Source organism: Aspergillus eucalypticola, assembly GCF_003184535.1.
Source record: "Aspergillus eucalypticola CBS 122712 chromosome Unknown BO83scaffold_6, whole genome shotgun sequence".
NCBI classification, from domain to species: domain Eukaryota; kingdom Fungi; phylum Ascomycota; class Eurotiomycetes; order Eurotiales; family Aspergillaceae; genus Aspergillus; species Aspergillus eucalypticola.
The window spans coordinates 464,489-481,474 of NW_020290280.1; the positions used below are offsets into that span (position 1 = coordinate 464,489).

The 16,986-nt window shown below is 48.5% G+C and overlaps 7 protein-coding genes across 7 annotated transcripts; 6 read left to right on the forward strand and 1 right to left on the reverse strand.

Moving 5' to 3' along the window:
- Positions 1-657: 657 nt before the first annotated feature.
- On the forward strand, positions 658-1,301 carry BO83DRAFT_356128 (dethiobiotin synthase; the record flags this gene model as incomplete). The annotated part of the gene is made up of 3 exons (XM_025529182.1): positions 658-917; positions 977-1,076; positions 1,162-1,301. Coding segments are annotated over exons 1-3 (426 nt in total), but the record flags the coding sequence as incomplete, so codon positions are not given.
- A 242-nt stretch (positions 1,302-1,543) lies between these two features.
- Positions 1,544-3,533, forward strand: BO83DRAFT_376326 (PLP-dependent transferase). The gene is made up of 3 exons (XM_025530678.1): positions 1,544-2,492; positions 2,561-3,141; positions 3,234-3,533. Exons 1-3 carry the CDS (start codon positions 1,567-1,569, stop codon positions 3,410-3,412), a joined length of 1,686 nt encoding a protein of 561 aa, XP_025390556.1. The 5' UTR covers positions 1,544-1,566; the 3' UTR covers positions 3,413-3,533.
- An 898-nt stretch (positions 3,534-4,431) lies between these two features.
- BO83DRAFT_415251 (biotin synthase) lies at positions 4,432-5,700 on the forward strand (the record flags this gene model as incomplete). Its single annotated transcript, XM_025534622.1, has 2 exons — positions 4,432-4,638; positions 4,720-5,700. The coding sequence occupies 2 exons, from the start codon at positions 4,432-4,434 to the stop codon at positions 5,665-5,667; spliced, it is 1,155 nt and encodes a 384-aa protein (XP_025390557.1). The 3' UTR covers positions 5,668-5,700.
- Positions 5,701-8,769: 3,069 nt separating this feature from the next.
- On the forward strand, positions 8,770-9,533 carry BO83DRAFT_214581 (uncharacterized protein). The gene has a single exon (XM_025526758.1). The coding sequence runs from the start codon at positions 9,052-9,054 to the stop codon at positions 9,448-9,450; it is 399 nt and encodes a 132-aa protein (XP_025390558.1). The 5' UTR covers positions 8,770-9,051; the 3' UTR covers positions 9,451-9,533.
- A 1,413-nt stretch (positions 9,534-10,946) lies between these two features.
- BO83DRAFT_386466 (uncharacterized protein) lies at positions 10,947-11,605 on the forward strand (the record flags this gene model as incomplete). Its single annotated transcript, XM_025532667.1, has 4 exons — positions 10,947-10,974; positions 11,141-11,297; positions 11,353-11,384; positions 11,442-11,605. The coding sequence occupies 4 exons, from the start codon at positions 10,947-10,949 to the stop codon at positions 11,603-11,605; spliced, it is 381 nt and encodes a 126-aa protein (XP_025390559.1).
- Positions 11,606-12,594: 989 nt separating this feature from the next.
- On the reverse strand, positions 12,595-13,248 carry BO83DRAFT_435393 (uncharacterized protein; the record flags this gene model as incomplete). Its single annotated transcript, XM_025535881.1, has 2 exons — positions 12,897-13,248; positions 12,595-12,684 (listed from the first exon to the last, which is right to left on the reverse strand). Exons 1-2 carry the CDS (start codon positions 13,035-13,037, stop codon positions 12,595-12,597), a joined length of 231 nt encoding a protein of 76 aa, XP_025390560.1. The 5' UTR covers positions 13,038-13,248.
- Positions 13,249-15,688: 2,440 nt separating this feature from the next.
- On the forward strand, positions 15,689-16,939 carry BO83DRAFT_435394 (monooxygenase; the record flags this gene model as incomplete). Its single annotated transcript, XM_025535882.1, has 1 exon — positions 15,689-16,939. One exon carries the CDS (start codon positions 15,689-15,691, stop codon positions 16,937-16,939), a length of 1,251 nt encoding a protein of 416 aa, XP_025390561.1.
- Between the last annotated feature and the right edge of the window lie 47 nt (positions 16,940-16,986).

Consider the following 16,986-nt stretch of genomic DNA (forward strand, 5'->3'; position numbering starts at 1 on the left):
AACTGGATTAGTAGTAGTTAGACTAGTTACCGGTGGAATTGGCCTTAGCCCAGCCATCGGGATACATAGGTAATCTCCGTAATCACAACAGATGGGCTGGTTGCCTGAGCTGCCAGATTTTCCATTGGTTTTCTGGTGGCTCTCTAGCGTTATGGGGCTTTCGGAGTGAACCAGGAGAGACAAGAAAAAAAAAAGGTGGGAAATGGATGGATACCTCGGGACGGAGAAGGACAAGCAGATGCGGCATTGAAATCACATAACATAACAGAAATTGAACCCGTTCGGCGGATGTTGTGGGTTGACTAGACTACTGTTGGGACTTGGGAGATCAAGGATTCAACCGGTGGGGAGGGTAAACTAACCTAACTAACCAGTTAGTTAGTTGGAAGATTAGTTGACTGCTACGTACTAACTAAAGTACTGCCCAGTTTTATTATGTTATTATGTTAATTATTTTAACCTCTGAGGCTGGATGCCTAAGGAATAGTGGCCCGCTGCCTGAGTGCCTCATTGATTGCCTCGGCTATTTTCCGCCTTGCAGGTTGCATATCCCGCTGTCAATCCGCCTTATCTGAGTAAAAGAGTGAGAGTGACTTTCTTGATAGCCATATACTTGGTACATAATAAAGTACCAATTCCTTTAATCTCCCATTTCCCCTTACTTCTTACTTCTTCATATATATATTCTTATATTCTCCTATTCTCTAATTCCTCCCCTGGCTGCCTCCCATGCCCCCCGTCGGTGCCGCCCTTTGGCGTTCCCTGCGCGCCCACCAGGTCTACGGTGCCAACACCGACGTCGGCAAGACCATTGTATCCACCGTTCTCTGCAATGCCATCCAGCGCCTCAACTCTCAATCGCCCGCGGCGTTCTTGAAACCCGTATCAACCGGTCCCTTAGATGATGCGGATGATCGGTAAGACCATAAATCAAGGCCCCCAGCCCCAAGTTTCACCCCGCTCACTACTAGCCCAGACACATCCGGCGCTACGCCCCGGGCACGCTGACCAAGTGTCTGTACCAATTCGACGAGCCCGTCAGCCCACACATTGCGGCGAAGCAGAAGCAACTGACGGTGCGATTCCCAATTCATCTGACTCTGTATTGGTGCAATGCGCCAACAGCCGAGCAAATGGATGAGTGAGCTGACAATAGCACAGATTCCGCGGGATGATGATATCATCACCTCCGTCCATCAGACCCTCTCCGACTGGGCAGCAAAGGGCATTGATTTTGCCCTTGTTGAAACAGCAGGCGGCGTGCACTCGCCGGGCCCCAATGGCAATTCCCAGGCCGATTTGTATCGGTCTTTACGGCTGCCAATTGTTCTGATTGCGGACTCCCGCCTCGGCGGCATCTCGTCCTCCATCTCGGCGTATGAGTCATTGTTATTGCGCGGGTATGATGTGAATTCTGTGTTGCTGTTTCAGGATGATTACTACCAGAATCATGAGTATCTGCGCACCTATTTCCAGAAAAAGAGTATCCCCCTGGTGCCGCTGCCACAGCCCCCGGCGCGCCCGGCATCGCGGGATGCGGATGCCGAGGCCCGCGATGAGGAGGCCATGGCTGGGTACTACGAGCGTGTGGCGCGGGGTACCGATGTAGCTGGGTTGTTGGAGGAAATGACAGCGAAGAATGAGGCGCGAATTGAGCGCCTGGAGGCCATGTCTGGTCGGGCTCACGAGACGATTTGGTATCCGTTCACGCAGCACCACGGGATGGCGCCGAAGGATATTACGGTAATTGATTCGGCGTACGATGATTTCTTCCAGACTTATAAGCCCGCGGAGCCCTCGCAGGAGGGTGGACTGCGGGCAACGTTCGATGGCTCCGCCTCGTGGTGGACGCAAGGTCTCGGGCACGGAAACCCCGATCTGGCCCTGTCGGCGGCGTACGCTGCAGGTCGCTACGGTCATGTCATGTTCCCCGGGAATATCCACGAGCCTGCACTGACTCTGGCGGAGACGCTACTGCAGACGGTGGGGAACCCGCGTCTGCAGAAGGTCTTTTACAGCGACAATGGCAGCACGGGCATGGAGGTGGCTATTAAGATGGGTCTTCGGGCGGCATGTGACCGGTACGGCTGGGATGCCAGCCAAGAGCAGATTAGTATCCTCGGCCTCAAGGGCAGCTACCACGGTGATACGATCGGAGTGATGGACTGCTCGGAACCTTCTACATACAACAAGAAGGTGGAGTGGTACCGGGGTCGGGGCTACTGGTTCGATTACCCCCAGGTGCAGATGTCACAGGGAGTGTGGAAGGTACAAATCCCCGAGAATCTGCGGTCGGCCTTGGGGCCTGACCTCGAGTACTCGTCGTTGGATGCGGTGTTCGATCTGGAGACGCGGGTCGCCTCGGAGGTTGGACAGCGCTACCAAGAGTACATCCGGGAGACGATCGCAGAGCTGGTGCAGCAGCAGGGAATGAAATTTGGCTCGCTGATCATGGAGCCGGTGATCTTAGGAGCGGGAGGTATGCTATTCTGGTGAGTTTTTTCCATCCTGTTGACAACAAGATAGGTAGTATACACGCCGCATACTGACCAATCACTAGTGACCCCCTCTTCCAGCGGTGCCTGGCTGAAGTGGTGCGCGGTCACCCGGAGCTCTTTGCCCCTGGCGCCACTGCAGGCGCGGCGGCGGGATCGTCGTGGTCAGGACTCCCAATCATCTTCGACGAGGTGTTCACCGGGCTGTACCGGCTGGGACAGCGATCGTCGGCCTCTTTTCTTGGGGTGGATGCCGACATCGCGGTCAACGCGAAGCTGCTCACAGGCGGGCTGGTACCGCTGTGCACGACGCTGGCGAGCAACGAGGTGTTCCAGGCGTTCTCGAGTCCGCACAAGAGCGATGCACTGCTGCACGGGCACAGCTACACGGCGCACGCGGTTGGTTGCCAAGTCGCGGTGGACTCATTGCGAACGATGAAGCAGCTGGAACGCAGTGGGGCATGGGACAAGTACCGGCGGGATTGGCAGCCGGCGGCACTCCCCTCTGCGCCCCGGGCGCGACCGGAGGTCTGGAGCGTCTGGTCGCATGGGTTGGTAGGGCAGCTGTCCCAAGCGCCGGCTGTGGAGGGGTTATTTGCCCTGGGAACGGTTTTGAGTATTGCCCTGAAGGATACTCAGGGCGGAGGTGAGTTAGATTTCCATCCTGTCGATTAACTTTTTTTCCGTGTTTATTGGCCGAGAATAGCCGCTAACCGGAGGGCACAATTTCTGCTGCAGGATACACGTCGACGGCGGCCCAAGGACTGCAGCAGCGGCTGGCAGCGGGTGGGGAGCATTTTGCAGTGCATTCACGCGTGCTGGGCAATGTGCTGTACCTGATGGCCAGTGTCACGTCAACCCCGGAAGCATTGCGGGAGATTGAGGAAGTGCTGCGGGCGGCGTTGTTGGTGGAGTGAAGAAGATTCTTCCGATCAGATCTATACAGTGTATACGACACAATACACCATAGGTAACGAACGACAAACTACGTATAGTATTAAACTAGTATAGTATAGGGATAGACATAACATAACGGACAAACAATGACATTGTGATTGGCATAGAAGGAATTAAGTTTTGTTTCCCCCCCTTGTGATTCCGATCCTCGTTTTTGCTTAACAATTGCATCCTCACCGACGGCCCGAACAGAGCCAGACTGTTTGAGACTCAACAACCAATCAGCGGCAATGTGATCCGGGTTGCTGCAGCGGAGCTCCTTTGGTCCGTAACAAGTGGATCTTTCCATCGTCATAACCCCATTCTTCTTGACTCTGGAGGGATTGAGGGAAGTTGACTCTGACCGTGTGGGATTGCTTCCCCCAGCAAAGCAAGCACATGCAGCCAAGCCAACCCCCAAGCCAGTTCCCTCCGAGCAGCCATTAATTCTCCTATGCCTGATTTTATCTGGGATCTGAAAGTTGATCCATCAATTTAGCCAAATCATCTCACCGGAGACAAAGTCAATCAACACCACTATCTCCTCTGAATTAAATCATCAATTTGGTCTATTACTAGGGTCCATATGTTGTGGTTGACCACACCCGGTTGGGGTCAACAAGGGCTGCCGCCCACCCGCAACACTTACTCACTCATGCTTAATTCCATTCGATCGGCGCTGACTGGCTGGCCAACTATCTGTCTGACACTAAATGTTAATCCGGTTGTTGTGAGATGATAGTTAGTAGTAATAGGTGCTGCCCCTCTTTTCGCCCGAGGTGTTAAGCTAGTTAGCAGTATGGAGAGAGTGTGGTCTAGTAATTACTCCGTAGTAGTTAATTAATAGTGTGTAGCCTGGAACAGTCACTCACTCACTCACTGTCAACAATCATCTCCCCTCTTTTCTTCCCCAGTATCCTCTTCATCTTACCACCACTCCATATACTACATACCCATCTACCCATCTACCCATCTACACACAACACAACAGCATCACACAATGTCTCTCCGTACCCTTCCCGGGGTCCTCCTCCGCCGTAACTACGGCACCGTGCAATCCACCTCCCCCAGTGCCGCCGCCATTGCCAGCCGTATCCCAACTGCTCTGCGTGAAGCCACTGCCGCCACCGCACCACGCACCAACTGGACCCGTGAAGAGATTCAACAGATCTATGAGACGCCTTTGAACCAGCTTACTTATGCCGCTGTACGCTCCCCCAGAGCCAGCTAATCCTCGCCAAACCCCACCGAAGTAGAACCCTCATTAACAATGCCCCAATGACTATAGGCAGCCGTCCACCGCCGCTTCCACGACCCCAGCGCCATCCAAATGTGCACGCTAATGAACATCAAAACCGGCGGCTGCAGTGAAGACTGCTCCTACTGCGCACAATCCTCGCGGTACCAAACCGGTCTAAAAGCCACCAAGATGTCCCCTGTCGACGAAGTCCTCACAGCCGCCCGCACCGCCAAAGCCAACGGCAGCACACGGTTCTGCATGGGCGCCGCCTGGCGTGACATGCGCGGCCGCAAGACCAGTCTGAAGAACATCAAAGCCATGGTGTCCGGGGTGCGGGGCATGGGGATGGAAGTGTGCGTGACGCTGGGAATGATTGATGAAGCGCAGGCCAAGGAACTGAAAGATGCTGGGTTGACGGCGTATAACCATAACTTGGATACGTCGAGGGAGTTTTACCCCGAGATTATCACGACGAGGTCGTATGATGAGCGGTTGAAGACCTTGGCGAATGTGCGGGATGCGGGGATTAATGTCTGCTCTGGGGGTATTTTGGGTCTGGGTGAGAAGGATGAGGATCGCGTGGGGTTGATTTATACCATGTCTGGGTTGGAGAAGCATCCTGAGAGTTTCCCGGTTAATGCTCTGGTGCCGATTCCGGGGACTCCCCTGGGAGAGAGGAAGATGATTTCGTTTGACAAGATTCTGAGGACGGTGGCCACTGCCAGAGTGGTTATGCCCGCTACTATTGTTAGACTTGCGGCAGGGAGAATTTCTCTCAGTGAGGAGCAGCAGGTTGCTTGCTTTATGGCGGGTGCTAATGCTGTGTTTACGGGTGAGAAGATGCTTACGACGGATTGTAATGGGTGGGATGAGGATAGGGCGATGTTTGAGAAGTGGGGATTTTACCCTATGAAGAGTTTTGAGGGTGAGCATGTTAAGGAGGAGGCGAAGGTGCAGGAGATTGAGGGGACTGCGCAGGCCGCGCTTAGTGCTTAGATAGTTGAATGAATTAAATGGTTATTTTGGTTTAACTCTGTATTTGAATAGCATCATACAACTGGCTATCGTTCAAAGCAGCCAGAAGAATGACTAGATCTTCATGTATAGTATACACACCAAATCAACAGTCTGATCATAAAGTCACACCCTGTCTTCTCCCATTTCAACACCCCCATTAACAGCCACGGCAAGTATGCGACACCATAACATCAAAGATATCCATCTCATCTCACCACAACAACCGAACTCATCAATAGCATCTTCGCCATTGATTGGATAGACACAAACTAGTCAAGCATCCCTGACCGAAGCTGACAATACAATAGCATGTTTGCAGAAATAGCCATTTTTATTCTATACTCCACCCAGCAACAGCCATTGAAGACTCGTTCAGGAAAGAAGATTGACCTTGGCCATGTCATCAAAAATCCCATATCTGCCTCATCACCCACACGCCCTACAACTGTCAATCCCTTGTTAATTGACTCCACCACACCACACACAGATATCTTAAAGTTCTCTAGACCTCCGGGCCTGTAGAAAAAGCACTGTCTAAGGGTATCCAAATCTCAGAATAGAATAAAATACCCCCCATGGAAGAAGCATTGGCGTAGAGTTTGATTCTGGGGACATATAAAAAATCCCCCCCGGGACCAGGTTTTGCGTATGTGTTCACGCCCATGTTAGTATAACGAGCGATGATGCATCAACCCATATGCAGGGTTCTCGTCGAAGAAGACCTGTATCGGATAGCCATTTACTCTTGGGTCGATATGATAAATACACCCTCTTATCTCCCTTGGACCGGGGAGGTTTTGTTTTGCATGGCGATATCTGCTTTCAATGTTCTTCTACTAATTCTTTCAATGCTCATGAGAGAAATCGTATTTAGCTGCACGCTGAAAGGTTCTTTTACCAACCTGAACAGAACAATCTGGCAAGATATTCGTCGTCCAAATTTTTGATTGCTTCACAGTGAAGGGACAGAGTACCTGTTTGATAACCATCCCTGTCTTGTGCTTTGTCTTTTAACCAGGGGCTCTTCGATACGGCCGAGAGATCTTGCCTCGACTCCAAGGTATAGTAATTGATCAACACAATTATGTAGCGATCATACAGCCCCAAACATGTCTTCTTCCAGTGTACGGTTCTCTCTGAAGCAAACTAGCATCTTCAACCTGTTGATCTTTGTGCAGTCTGAATTCTACCAGAGTAGAAATACCGGTATAGTCAGAAGTCAAAGGCATGTTGCGTCAAAGGTTCCGTCTGGCATTCCTGTCTTTCTGATCTTGGCTAGAGAGTGACGCCGAATATGCCAGTACTATATGTAGTAACCCTATAGGAGTTGGTTGTATTCTGTGAGATGCACAGCGGGATGGTACTCGGTCTAGTAGAAACAAGATAGGGCGAGAGACGAAGGCCAGTTGTAAATGATGGCATATTCGATGTTCCTTAAGATATCCCTTCGCGGAATAGAAGTCTCAGAAAGACATGGGTCTTTTGTTGTCTTAATATATGGACACGTTGTCTTGCTGGTAGGATGTGGGATGGTTGGAGGGTATATATGACTGTGCTCCACAGGTCCTGGACTTCTTTTATTGCTACCGATTCAGTTTGGTGATTGTGATCTGGACGAGAGAATCACGTCTCGGAATGTGATCTTCATTGTATGTAATGCAATATTTTAGTTATCTGCAATTAACATAGGACATTAAAGAGTTGTATGTGGTAAAGCCCATCTTGCATAGAGACTGTCGTTCCTGAGCACATCCGCAGATATAAAGATAGTCAAACACAGACCGCCTGTATAGATTATCCATATTCTGTGTTTTGAGACCTTTGGTGTTTTGTACGCCTCATTGTGCCGTTCTTCTTCGATTACTCTCCAGCAAGCAAGCAAGCAGTATATGCGATGTAGTAGTATTGCCGGAGACATATATTGTCTGAAGCTGTGCCAAAGTCTGCTGTCGATTTCCACCTCTGATTCTTCAATTGACATCTCCTTGCTGCGGCTGGCAGTCAACAATGATAGAAATGCATTCTTGACAGCTGTGATCTATATAACGGCTATGACTTTGGCTCAAGATGGCCTGGGTATAGCTCCCTTTATGAGGTAGACAGCCCCGCGATGGTCCAATTTCTGCCAAAACGGGATGTGGCTCTGGAAAGATCCTTCGTCGAAATGTATTGTCCATAGACGGTATACACCACGACATGTCTTCGTTCATCTCCGTGGTATTCTAAGACGTGTTATCATATCGATCTACGATGTTGAGAACAGTCTGATCGTTGGCTCGCTGGCTCGCTGGCTCTCGGATACGGTCATCCAGATACCCAGAGCTTTATGATCAGGGGTATGGGTGCTTAGTATAAAAGAAAGACATGTATGTTCTCGCCTGGTGCATTGTGGCAAAGGAACGAGTCGCTCTTCATAGCCAATGTGATAACAGCTGAGTAGCTGTTGCGTATCACTTCAAGGGATTTTTCTGGGCTCTTCCAGGACTTTCCTTTGTTGAATACACGAATCAACGAAGTTCAAATCCATTAGGAATGAACTTCCTATAGACAACCAAGCTGTCTTGGAAGTTCCTTGCAGCGTTTAGAGGCCTTGAATAAATGCCAAAATGGTCCCTTATCTTCCTCTCCATTGGGACCCAAGCGTTGATACTTTCCAGTAGTGCAGATATGAAAACCCATCTGGTCTGTATCTTTAGTAGCGACGAAAGTCTCTCGAATTCCACTTTGTAAGATTAGGATTTCTGTCTTGATAGGTGTACCCGTAAGCCGCGGAGGAATCCATTTCCTTTGATGATGCATCGCTCGGATCGCTGAACCTGTTCCACTCTTGCACCAGTTGGAGAAGAGACTGGCGTCGACAACTATGTAATCTGCGTCGCGGCATAAATCGCAGAGCACATCACCGTGGAAGAAGTCCTATGTCTTCTCAGATCTTCGGTTACTTCTCAGAGAGTATATAAGTGGAGTTGGGGATGGCCGAATATCCTCAAGATTGAATGAACTGTCCGTCCAAGCATTCAAATATCGGATAGCATGAGATCAAGACCATGATCAACTACCTCCTCGTAATTTTGCCCCTCTTCCTCTGCGGGCGAAGCTTCTTCGATGGAGCCATCCCCACAAAGCCCACATAGCCAGGAAGACGAATGAACAGTCCCATAGAGTTTGATATGTAGTGTGGGACAGCGACCCGACAGGCCAGGTAATTTGCTATCTTTGCAGACAGTATAAATAATCTCGCCACTTAGCTATCCAGGTCCGGCAAGATTGCTGGCGAGAAGAATAAAGCGTGTAGGCATCTGTGCTCTGCTTTAATCAATTCCTTAGTGTGCCCGCTTCCGAGGTTCTGGCGTATATAAGCTGATGAATTGTCTCCGTAAGACTTTGTACCTTGAACACAGATGCCAAGTTCGTCAATGCTTGAGATGCTCTTCTTTCTTTATCCGAGTAGATATTCCCCTCCTTCGGGCTCTCTTGGTTCTGCCAGTATCTTCGAAGCCAAGACATCATCCGAAGAGTCTTATTTGCGATGTATACGCCTCCTCTTCTTGTGTCAACATGAGCACTGCGCATGAGAAGCGCAAGTTCTGTATTTGGCCATGGTGCAGCTTTTATATCGCCGTAACGCCCTCCATATCGATTTCCACGTGTTCACTCAACATGCTCATCCATTCGCACGAATTCAGACAACTCTCCGAAACACCCTGGCTTCTCGACCTCGAACGCTCTCCATGCTGCCACGGATCCCATGTATCGAAATAGCAACAATCTGCCAAAGTTGCGATTCAAGAAGGACAGGACACAGTACTCGAATTCAAGCCGGACATAGCACAGTGATCTGATAACAGTTGTTTCTTTCTGAGACCTACTTTATATTCGTATAGTGGAAACCCATACCATATCTCAAGTAATATCAGGTTGCTGGAGCATGGCTCATGTTTGGTTGAGCGGGTGCATGAAGGGAATTGCAATGCCCAAATATAGTGCACTTAGCAACAGAGAGTATAAGTATGTGCCTCAGGGTTGTGTCCTCACCGTTCCCAGGCCAGTAACCCAGAAAACCTTTTCCTCGTACGTGGCTCTTCAGGTTTTGATCCTTCCGAATGGTTGTACACCCGAGGGAGTACCCCTCTATTTCCATTTTCCGGGAATGTTTTCATATGAAGAAGGCATTAGGAAGACTTGAGTGATTTCAACACCGGGCCTATTTGCCGTACTGCGGAGATATATAGAAAGACCTGTCGAGGAAACATCTGTAGGAAGTTGCAGATATGTCATGATCATCTTTGAGATCATGGAGCGTACGATCGCTTCAGACGCTTATAAAGCCCTTCGCAGCTATTTCCAACCTCATAAGGTAGTATTAGGGTTAAGATAGATAACCCCCTAGACTTGACTGATTGAAGAAGAGAAACTCGTGGAGAGCTGGGTAGTATTTCAACATATCATGTTGATGACGATGGTAGTCTTGCTGAGACTATGACAATCCAGGTTCTCTGTGTCCGATGTTATATTGTGTTGATTAGACGATTTTCTGGGATTTCCGTTCCCATTGCTCTGGCTATAAGTTAGAAACAAATAGTACTACTTCATGATGTTACCTCTTACCTCTGGGAGTTTCGATGTCGATGTGCGATCAGCTGAGTATGGTAAGTGCTTACCACCTCTTTTTATGTGGTAATTGTTTGAAGATTACTTGTTCTTCTGCCTCATCAGTGCCCGATTATGAATCTTTGTCGCTAGCCGGACATGCTAGGGCTAAGTTCATTTTCAATAGGCATGTATGATTCCGCCAAGCGCGAGTATGACAGCCTGTTGTGAAGAGAAATTGTTGAGAGTCAGCACGCGTACTCAGAGAGAGTCGATATGATGTAGTAGGGGACATGGTAATTGGCCGATTCAATCAGAGTGTCCCATGCAGCGCACGCGACCACTAAGCCGTTCGGGCGCTTGGGTACAATATATATAGTTTAGCCCTATATCACTGCGCAAGGACATCAAATTGGGTAGTACGATATATTCCTGGACTCAGCATAGCAGGATGATAAGGAAGAAAAGGAGAGAAGACATAGACGGAAGCAGATTATATAGCAGACAGGACAGAGATGCTATTCATCGCTCATCTACCAAATAGTGAAACCTGACATCGCATTCATCCTCCCCAGTCAATACCTAGCTCAGTGGCAAGTAAGAGTAGGGAATGTTGTAATAATCACAAGCCATGCTTGATTCAATGTACTATTCCCACATGCAACATCATGTTGATGAATATGCTGCATGATGCAGGTATGCTGTGACGTTGAGGGGGATCGGCAAATCCATCGTATGACGATTCCCGATCATGCCATAATCAGGATACTCTCCACTCCCCCAACCCGAAAATAAGGTGATCGTCGGGAACTCCCCCATCTTATAAATAAACCTTGGTCTAGCCGTCACTTGAATCCTCCAGTATCCGCTTCGCACTCATCAAGACAAATCAACCATATTGAACATCAAATCATCACTACAACATTACCAACCATGAACGTCTCGGCTTCTCCCTCTGGCTCGCAGCCTTTCATCAAGAGACCTACTTTAAGTCCTGCATTCAAGAAGCCTAGCAGATGGTGAGCGTGCCTTCACTTCCCAGATGACGTATTGAATAATAGCTAATGAATACAGGTATCTCCCGCTCATGGGCGCCATAGCTCTTGGTACCTACCACCCTTCAACACACAAATCCACTCCCACCATCTAACCATTAACTATAGGTTTCGGAGTCGCCAACTACTACGAAAACCAAGCCCGCCAGCCCCAGTTCGACCGTGAAGAAGAGGAACGTCTTCGAAAGAACCGGGCCCTGATGGATGCCTACGGCGACAAAGAAACAGTTCAGGATATCGAACGGGCGCTGGTCGTCTATGACCTTCAGTAATTATCCTTGATGGAAGGGACAACATTGCATTACAGTCGGGCACACTTAGCGTGGAATATGGTTACGGCTTTCATGAATGATGGCGCATATGGAGTTTGGGTTTCCTTTTACTCTCCGGAAGAGATGAGGCATGGATTTGTGGTTTCGGGATTATGATTTTTGACCGGGCATTAAGTTGCTGGTTCAATTACCGAGGATTAGCATTGAATTGAGAAGCAAGCTGGTTATTGCACTTATGCTATTTATCATTTTTTACAAATGTGTGGAATTACCGACCGAGTCGTGATTTCTAAGAAAATGCTGTTTCGTGCCTCCCTACTGCACTGGCGACTCAGTTTTGAGACCACCAACCTATCATTACCCCATACCCGCCACTGGAAGCGGGGAGAGACGTTCTGCAGCTCAACAGCCAATCACATACTCACACATCCAATCCCGCACTGCATGATGCTGATCACGAGACTCGGATCCTTTCGCAAAGAGGTTAGACTACTCCGTACCCCTCAAACAATCAACACAGCCCCTTTCGTAGCTGCATCCTCGAGGTGTAAAGGTTACGTGTCGTTGCTGCAATTCAGTGCTACATAGGCATCTATCAATTAAGTCTGCTGCCTACATCTGCACCGAGGTCAGGGTATCTTTATGACCCGTCAGATAGTTGTTTCACCGTAGAGTGCCATCCATATTACGGATAGATTATTCGGCATATCGTACAGCGGATGAAAGATCTCCCGCACATTGCCCTCAAAGGGAGCTAATGTAGATCAGTTCGGCAGTTAGCCCGGAACGCCTAATGCCAGTGATTATAGAGAAGCTCAAAACTAGAGGGTTGAAGTTGTCTGGAACACCCTAACCTTGAGAACCATACCGATTCCTATACCTTGCTCCTCAAGGCGTACAAATTATGAACGACAAACAACACCCTATTCATCAAAACTCCCACGCCAAAACCTCTCATTCCTATCATCTAGCTTCTTCTGCCCATGTCTTTACTTCTTCTGCTTCTCATAAACCAATTTGACTGTCATTTTCCATGACACTTCAGGCGACTCAGCAGGCCCGAAGAACCGCTCAATCTCCTGCCAGAAGGTCGTATCAAAAGCAAAGTTCCTTCGCGCTGCATAACTGACCAAAAAAATCACCAATCTCCCAACTCTCTTGCATAGGCCCTGAGGGCCCTTGTCCCTCTTTTCAGCGTCCAGAATTCTATGAGGGCCTCCTAGCGATCAACCAACACGTTCATACAAGGTTGCAGCCTATGCTCGAATAACCCCCGTCCAAGATTCCATACCATCTGGCCAATACTCTGGTTGTTCGAGAAGTAGCCAGATTGCGATGCAGCCGAGAACTCTGCCGGTGCTGCGTAGGAGAATTCCCAGTCTGTAACGCCCACGATTTGCATGTTTGCGCTGAGGAGCACATGGGGAGGCATGAGATCGTCGCATCGTAGCCGGAATGACCCTGAATCACGACCACGAGTAGATGAAGTTAGTCGACGATCTTGCTAATTTGCAAAATAGCTGTCTGACAACATGTCTACGCCTTCAATCAGTAGCAGATTATATCACATGCCCAGGGCTTATTGCTATGAGCGTTGGCGCTTGAGTATACTGGGTTCCTGGGAGTTACAAGATCGGATGCCGTGATCACAAATGGAGGTGATGGTGCAATGGTAGAAGGGAGCCAGTGGTGGCATTAAATTGAGGACTAACTTTGGGGGAGGGGGGTATCCCTAAGTTTAAACTGCCAGATGTATATGATTTTATGAAACGGTCCTTTTGCTACTCAATCTAGGATCTGAATTCTGAATGAGTAGATAGTTATCATCAGGGAGTTGATCTTTGCATCAATAATATTAATATTCATAAAGTCTGTTACTATTTTCTTTTGTCTGAAAAATGATTGGGTTCGTAGACTAGGATTCTGTAGGTTAGAGGCCGGCAAGTTACTTTTCTATCCTTTTAAGCTTAATTTAACTTCGTAGCTTTCTAAATAAGTAAAACCTTATACTTCATGCATGTCCTGCACCTCTATGGAGAGTTTTTAGAGAAGTCTTTTATTCTTAAGTTGTATGTCATACTCAATACATGGATCACAGGGTAGCCCCGTCCGTCTTCGACGCTCAATTTCAAGAGTATCTCTACTAGTGCTATTACTGCCATAATTTTATGGATAGAACCCGATGACAACTCATTCCCCTTTTAACTCAATAACTCAGACGTCTGCTGTCATCTGGTACATGCCTGGGTAGGAAACTTCAATGATAGATAATATCAGGACCAGGAAACAAGAACATTATGTCCCTCAACATTGGCTCCAATTAATCACACAGCCTTACCAAATTGTATGATCTCGGATTCTAATAAACACTGGCTGTGGCTACATCTGGACGATTGCCATCGTATGGCTCCTCTATACTGATATTGATAGGAGTATTCCTTCGCTCAACGCAGCACGTATATATCCTCTACCGCGCGACATACTGACAGGCAAACTATACTCATCGGCACCATCCTGGCAGCACTTAATATGAGTATAATGTCTTCGAGCAGCTCTTCCAACACCAGGGATAGATATGCCTCTTTGTCCTCTTCGACAAGAGATTCTAACCAGAGATACCAGATCAATCTTCCTCGATTTCATCTGCTATTCTCAGATCTATCTCCGCATTCTCCTGATACCAAAGGTCACACAGGCATCTCTCAGGCTCACTCACCATTGTTTTACTGATCCAGCAACAAGGCCCTATCACCATCATGTCTTCAGGCGACAAGAAAGCAGGCCGTGACGAAGCTGCGTTCAGACTTAACCTTAGTGCTTCCCAGGCTGACGCTATGATAAACAAGGGTAATTCGTCCGGAAAAAAACGCGGAGTGTCTTACGAACCCAGCTCCATGAGAGTGCCAAATCCGCGTGAAGAGGAGCAGATGACACAGTCGACAAAACTGGCAAATGAAAGACGGAAACATGTTACTGAGAAGATTGCTGACCATTACAGAGAGAGCAGGGGTTGATGCAGATGTCAATGTCGTTGCTTGTTGAGACATACAGGCTACTACTGACTGACCATCTATATGCGCCATGGGAAAGGAGTTAGAACACATATTTTTATTTGATTTTATATAACTGCCAATGCACGAGTTACGTCTTGAGTTTTTTTTTACTCAGAATGAGAGAAGCTCCAAAGCTTCGATACGAGTGGATGAAGTGGGATATTTCCTGGACACAGTTGAAGCTGTCAGGGCTGGTGTATAAAAATGCCGTACTTGGGTAATACTTCCGGCACTGAACATTGTAATACTGCGATTGTCTAAAATAGATAACACCGGGATCCTTTAGAATTGTACGCTACGATGTGTAATATGCTTAACTTGTCCACCAACCCAATCGTATGTCAATCTATAGGAAGGCACATATCCTCACATAGCGCACAACACTCTAGTATGGAAACCTTAGTGGCCAGTGAAGTCCTATACCTCAAAATGATGTTGGATTACTTATTATCCTTACGCAATCTTACAGAGTTACCGACTCGCACACTGAACTCTGATAAAACTGAAGTCCGATTCACAGATCGAGAATTTTCTGTCCAGCCCTACAAAGCCCCTTGTGGTTGTATTCCACCCCGAAACATTTCCAAGTCCAGTCATCACGTTGTATTTCCCAGTCTGTTGGTTGACACCTGAAAATGCACAATAATACCAGTCTACCGGCCGACCCGGCGAAGGATAAGTGGTGTGTGCGAACCACGAGATTGCTGAACAACCCAGCGAATATGTTCTAGCAATATGTATGACATCTTTGATATCGAATAATTACCCCTAATGCCAATTGGCCCCCACTCCTACGCCATCTCAGCACTCGGGCAATTCGGGCATTCGGATATCACGGGATTTTCGGTCGTAGCGGCCGTAACGGCCCTATCGGTCATATACCGGACTGCCTCGCTGAAGGGATAGCTAGAAGATGATGCTATTCCACCGTATATATATGTAGAAAGTGCCTCTTCTTCGCCATGAGTATCCCTTCTTATCCTCTATTTCTATCAACCCTTACAACACCAGCCTCGGTTGAAGACAAACCATGACCGGTCTCAAAATCCTCATATCCGGCGCAGGCATCGCCGGCAACGCCCTCGCCTTCTGGCTGTCCAAACTCGGTCACAATATCACAATCATCGAGCGATACCCTGGTCTACGAGCCACAGGACTTCAAGTCGATCTCCGCAGTCCTGGTATTGAAGTCCTACAACGAATGGGTCTCGAGAAAGCCTTTCGCAAAGTCACCGTCCCAGAGCAAGGTCTAAAGCTTGTTGATAGCCGCGACAGACGATGGGGATATTTCCCTGCGAATCGAAGTGGAAAAGGATTGCAGAGCTTTACTACCGATTATGAGATTATGAGGGGGGATCTTTGCTATTTGCTTCATGATACTGTTAAGGATCGCGTGGAGTATTTATTTGGTGTGTATGTGGTGGAGATGCACCAAACTGATGAATTTGTTGACGTGGTCTTGTCGGATGGAAGGAAAGAGCAATTTGATCTCGTTGTTGGTGCGGATGGTCTGGGGTCTCGTACGAGGTCGATGATGCTTGAAGGTGAAGATCAGGTTCACTCGATTGGTGTGTGTGCTGGGTATTTCACGATTGAGAGTGAGCTGAAGAAGGGAGAGGGATACGACGCCACGGTGTATATGACTACGCAGGGACGGGGGATTATGATGCGTCGTCATGATCCGCACAAGATACAGGCGTATGTGTTCTGCAAGGCTGGACCTTTCCAGGATTGCCCCAAGGGCGATGTCGAGAGGGAGAAGCAGGTTATGGGACAGGTATTTCAGGATGCAGGGTGGAAATCGGAGGAGATTATCCGCGGTATGGAAGAGGCGGACGATTTCTATTGTGAGCGCATGGGCGTGGTGAATCTGGATAGCTGGTCGCGGGGCCGTGTGGTCTTGGTCGGGGATGCGGCTTATTGTCCATCTGCTATGACAGGAATGGGGACGCCGTGTGCCATGGTCGGTGCTTACATTCTGGCAGGGGAGATCGGCAAACGCTGTGCGAAGGGCACTGGTTCCAAGGAGCATATCGCGGAGACTTTCAAAAGTTATGAGGATAAGCTCAAGCCCTTCATGGTGAATGTCCAAAAGGGACTCTTGGACGATCACGATTACATGAGCAGGCTTCCTTCGTCTACATTGGGGATCACTGTCGTGTACCTCCTGTTTGCAATAGCATCCTTCTTGAGACTGGACGTCCTCGCGCAATGGATTCTGCGTGAAGATTGCAACAAGGACTGGAGACTGCCGGAGTATCCGAACATGGTCGACAACTGATAAGTATCGGGAGTTCTGGCGGTTTTGCGGTATTATATAGAATTTGT

What these genes read in the sequence shown, in the direction of transcription:
- BO83DRAFT_214581 (XM_025526758.1), top strand. Translation starts at nt 9,052, where the DNA reads ATGAATTGTCTCCGTAAGACTTTGTACCTTGAACACAGATGCCAAGTT.
- BO83DRAFT_376326 (XM_025530678.1), top strand. Translation starts at nt 1,567, where the DNA reads ATGGCTGGGTACTACGAGCGTGTGGCGCGGGGTACCGATGTAGCTGGG. An exon ending in GCGGGAGGTATGCTATTCTG is followed by an intron (nt 2,493 to 2,560) that starts GTGAGTTTTTTC and finishes ACCAATCACTAG; the next exon opens with TGACCCCCTCTTCCAGCGGT. An exon ending in GAAGGATACTCAGGGCGGAG is followed by an intron (nt 3,142 to 3,233) that starts GTGAGTTAGATT and finishes TTTCTGCTGCAG; the next exon opens with GATACACGTCGACGGCGGCC.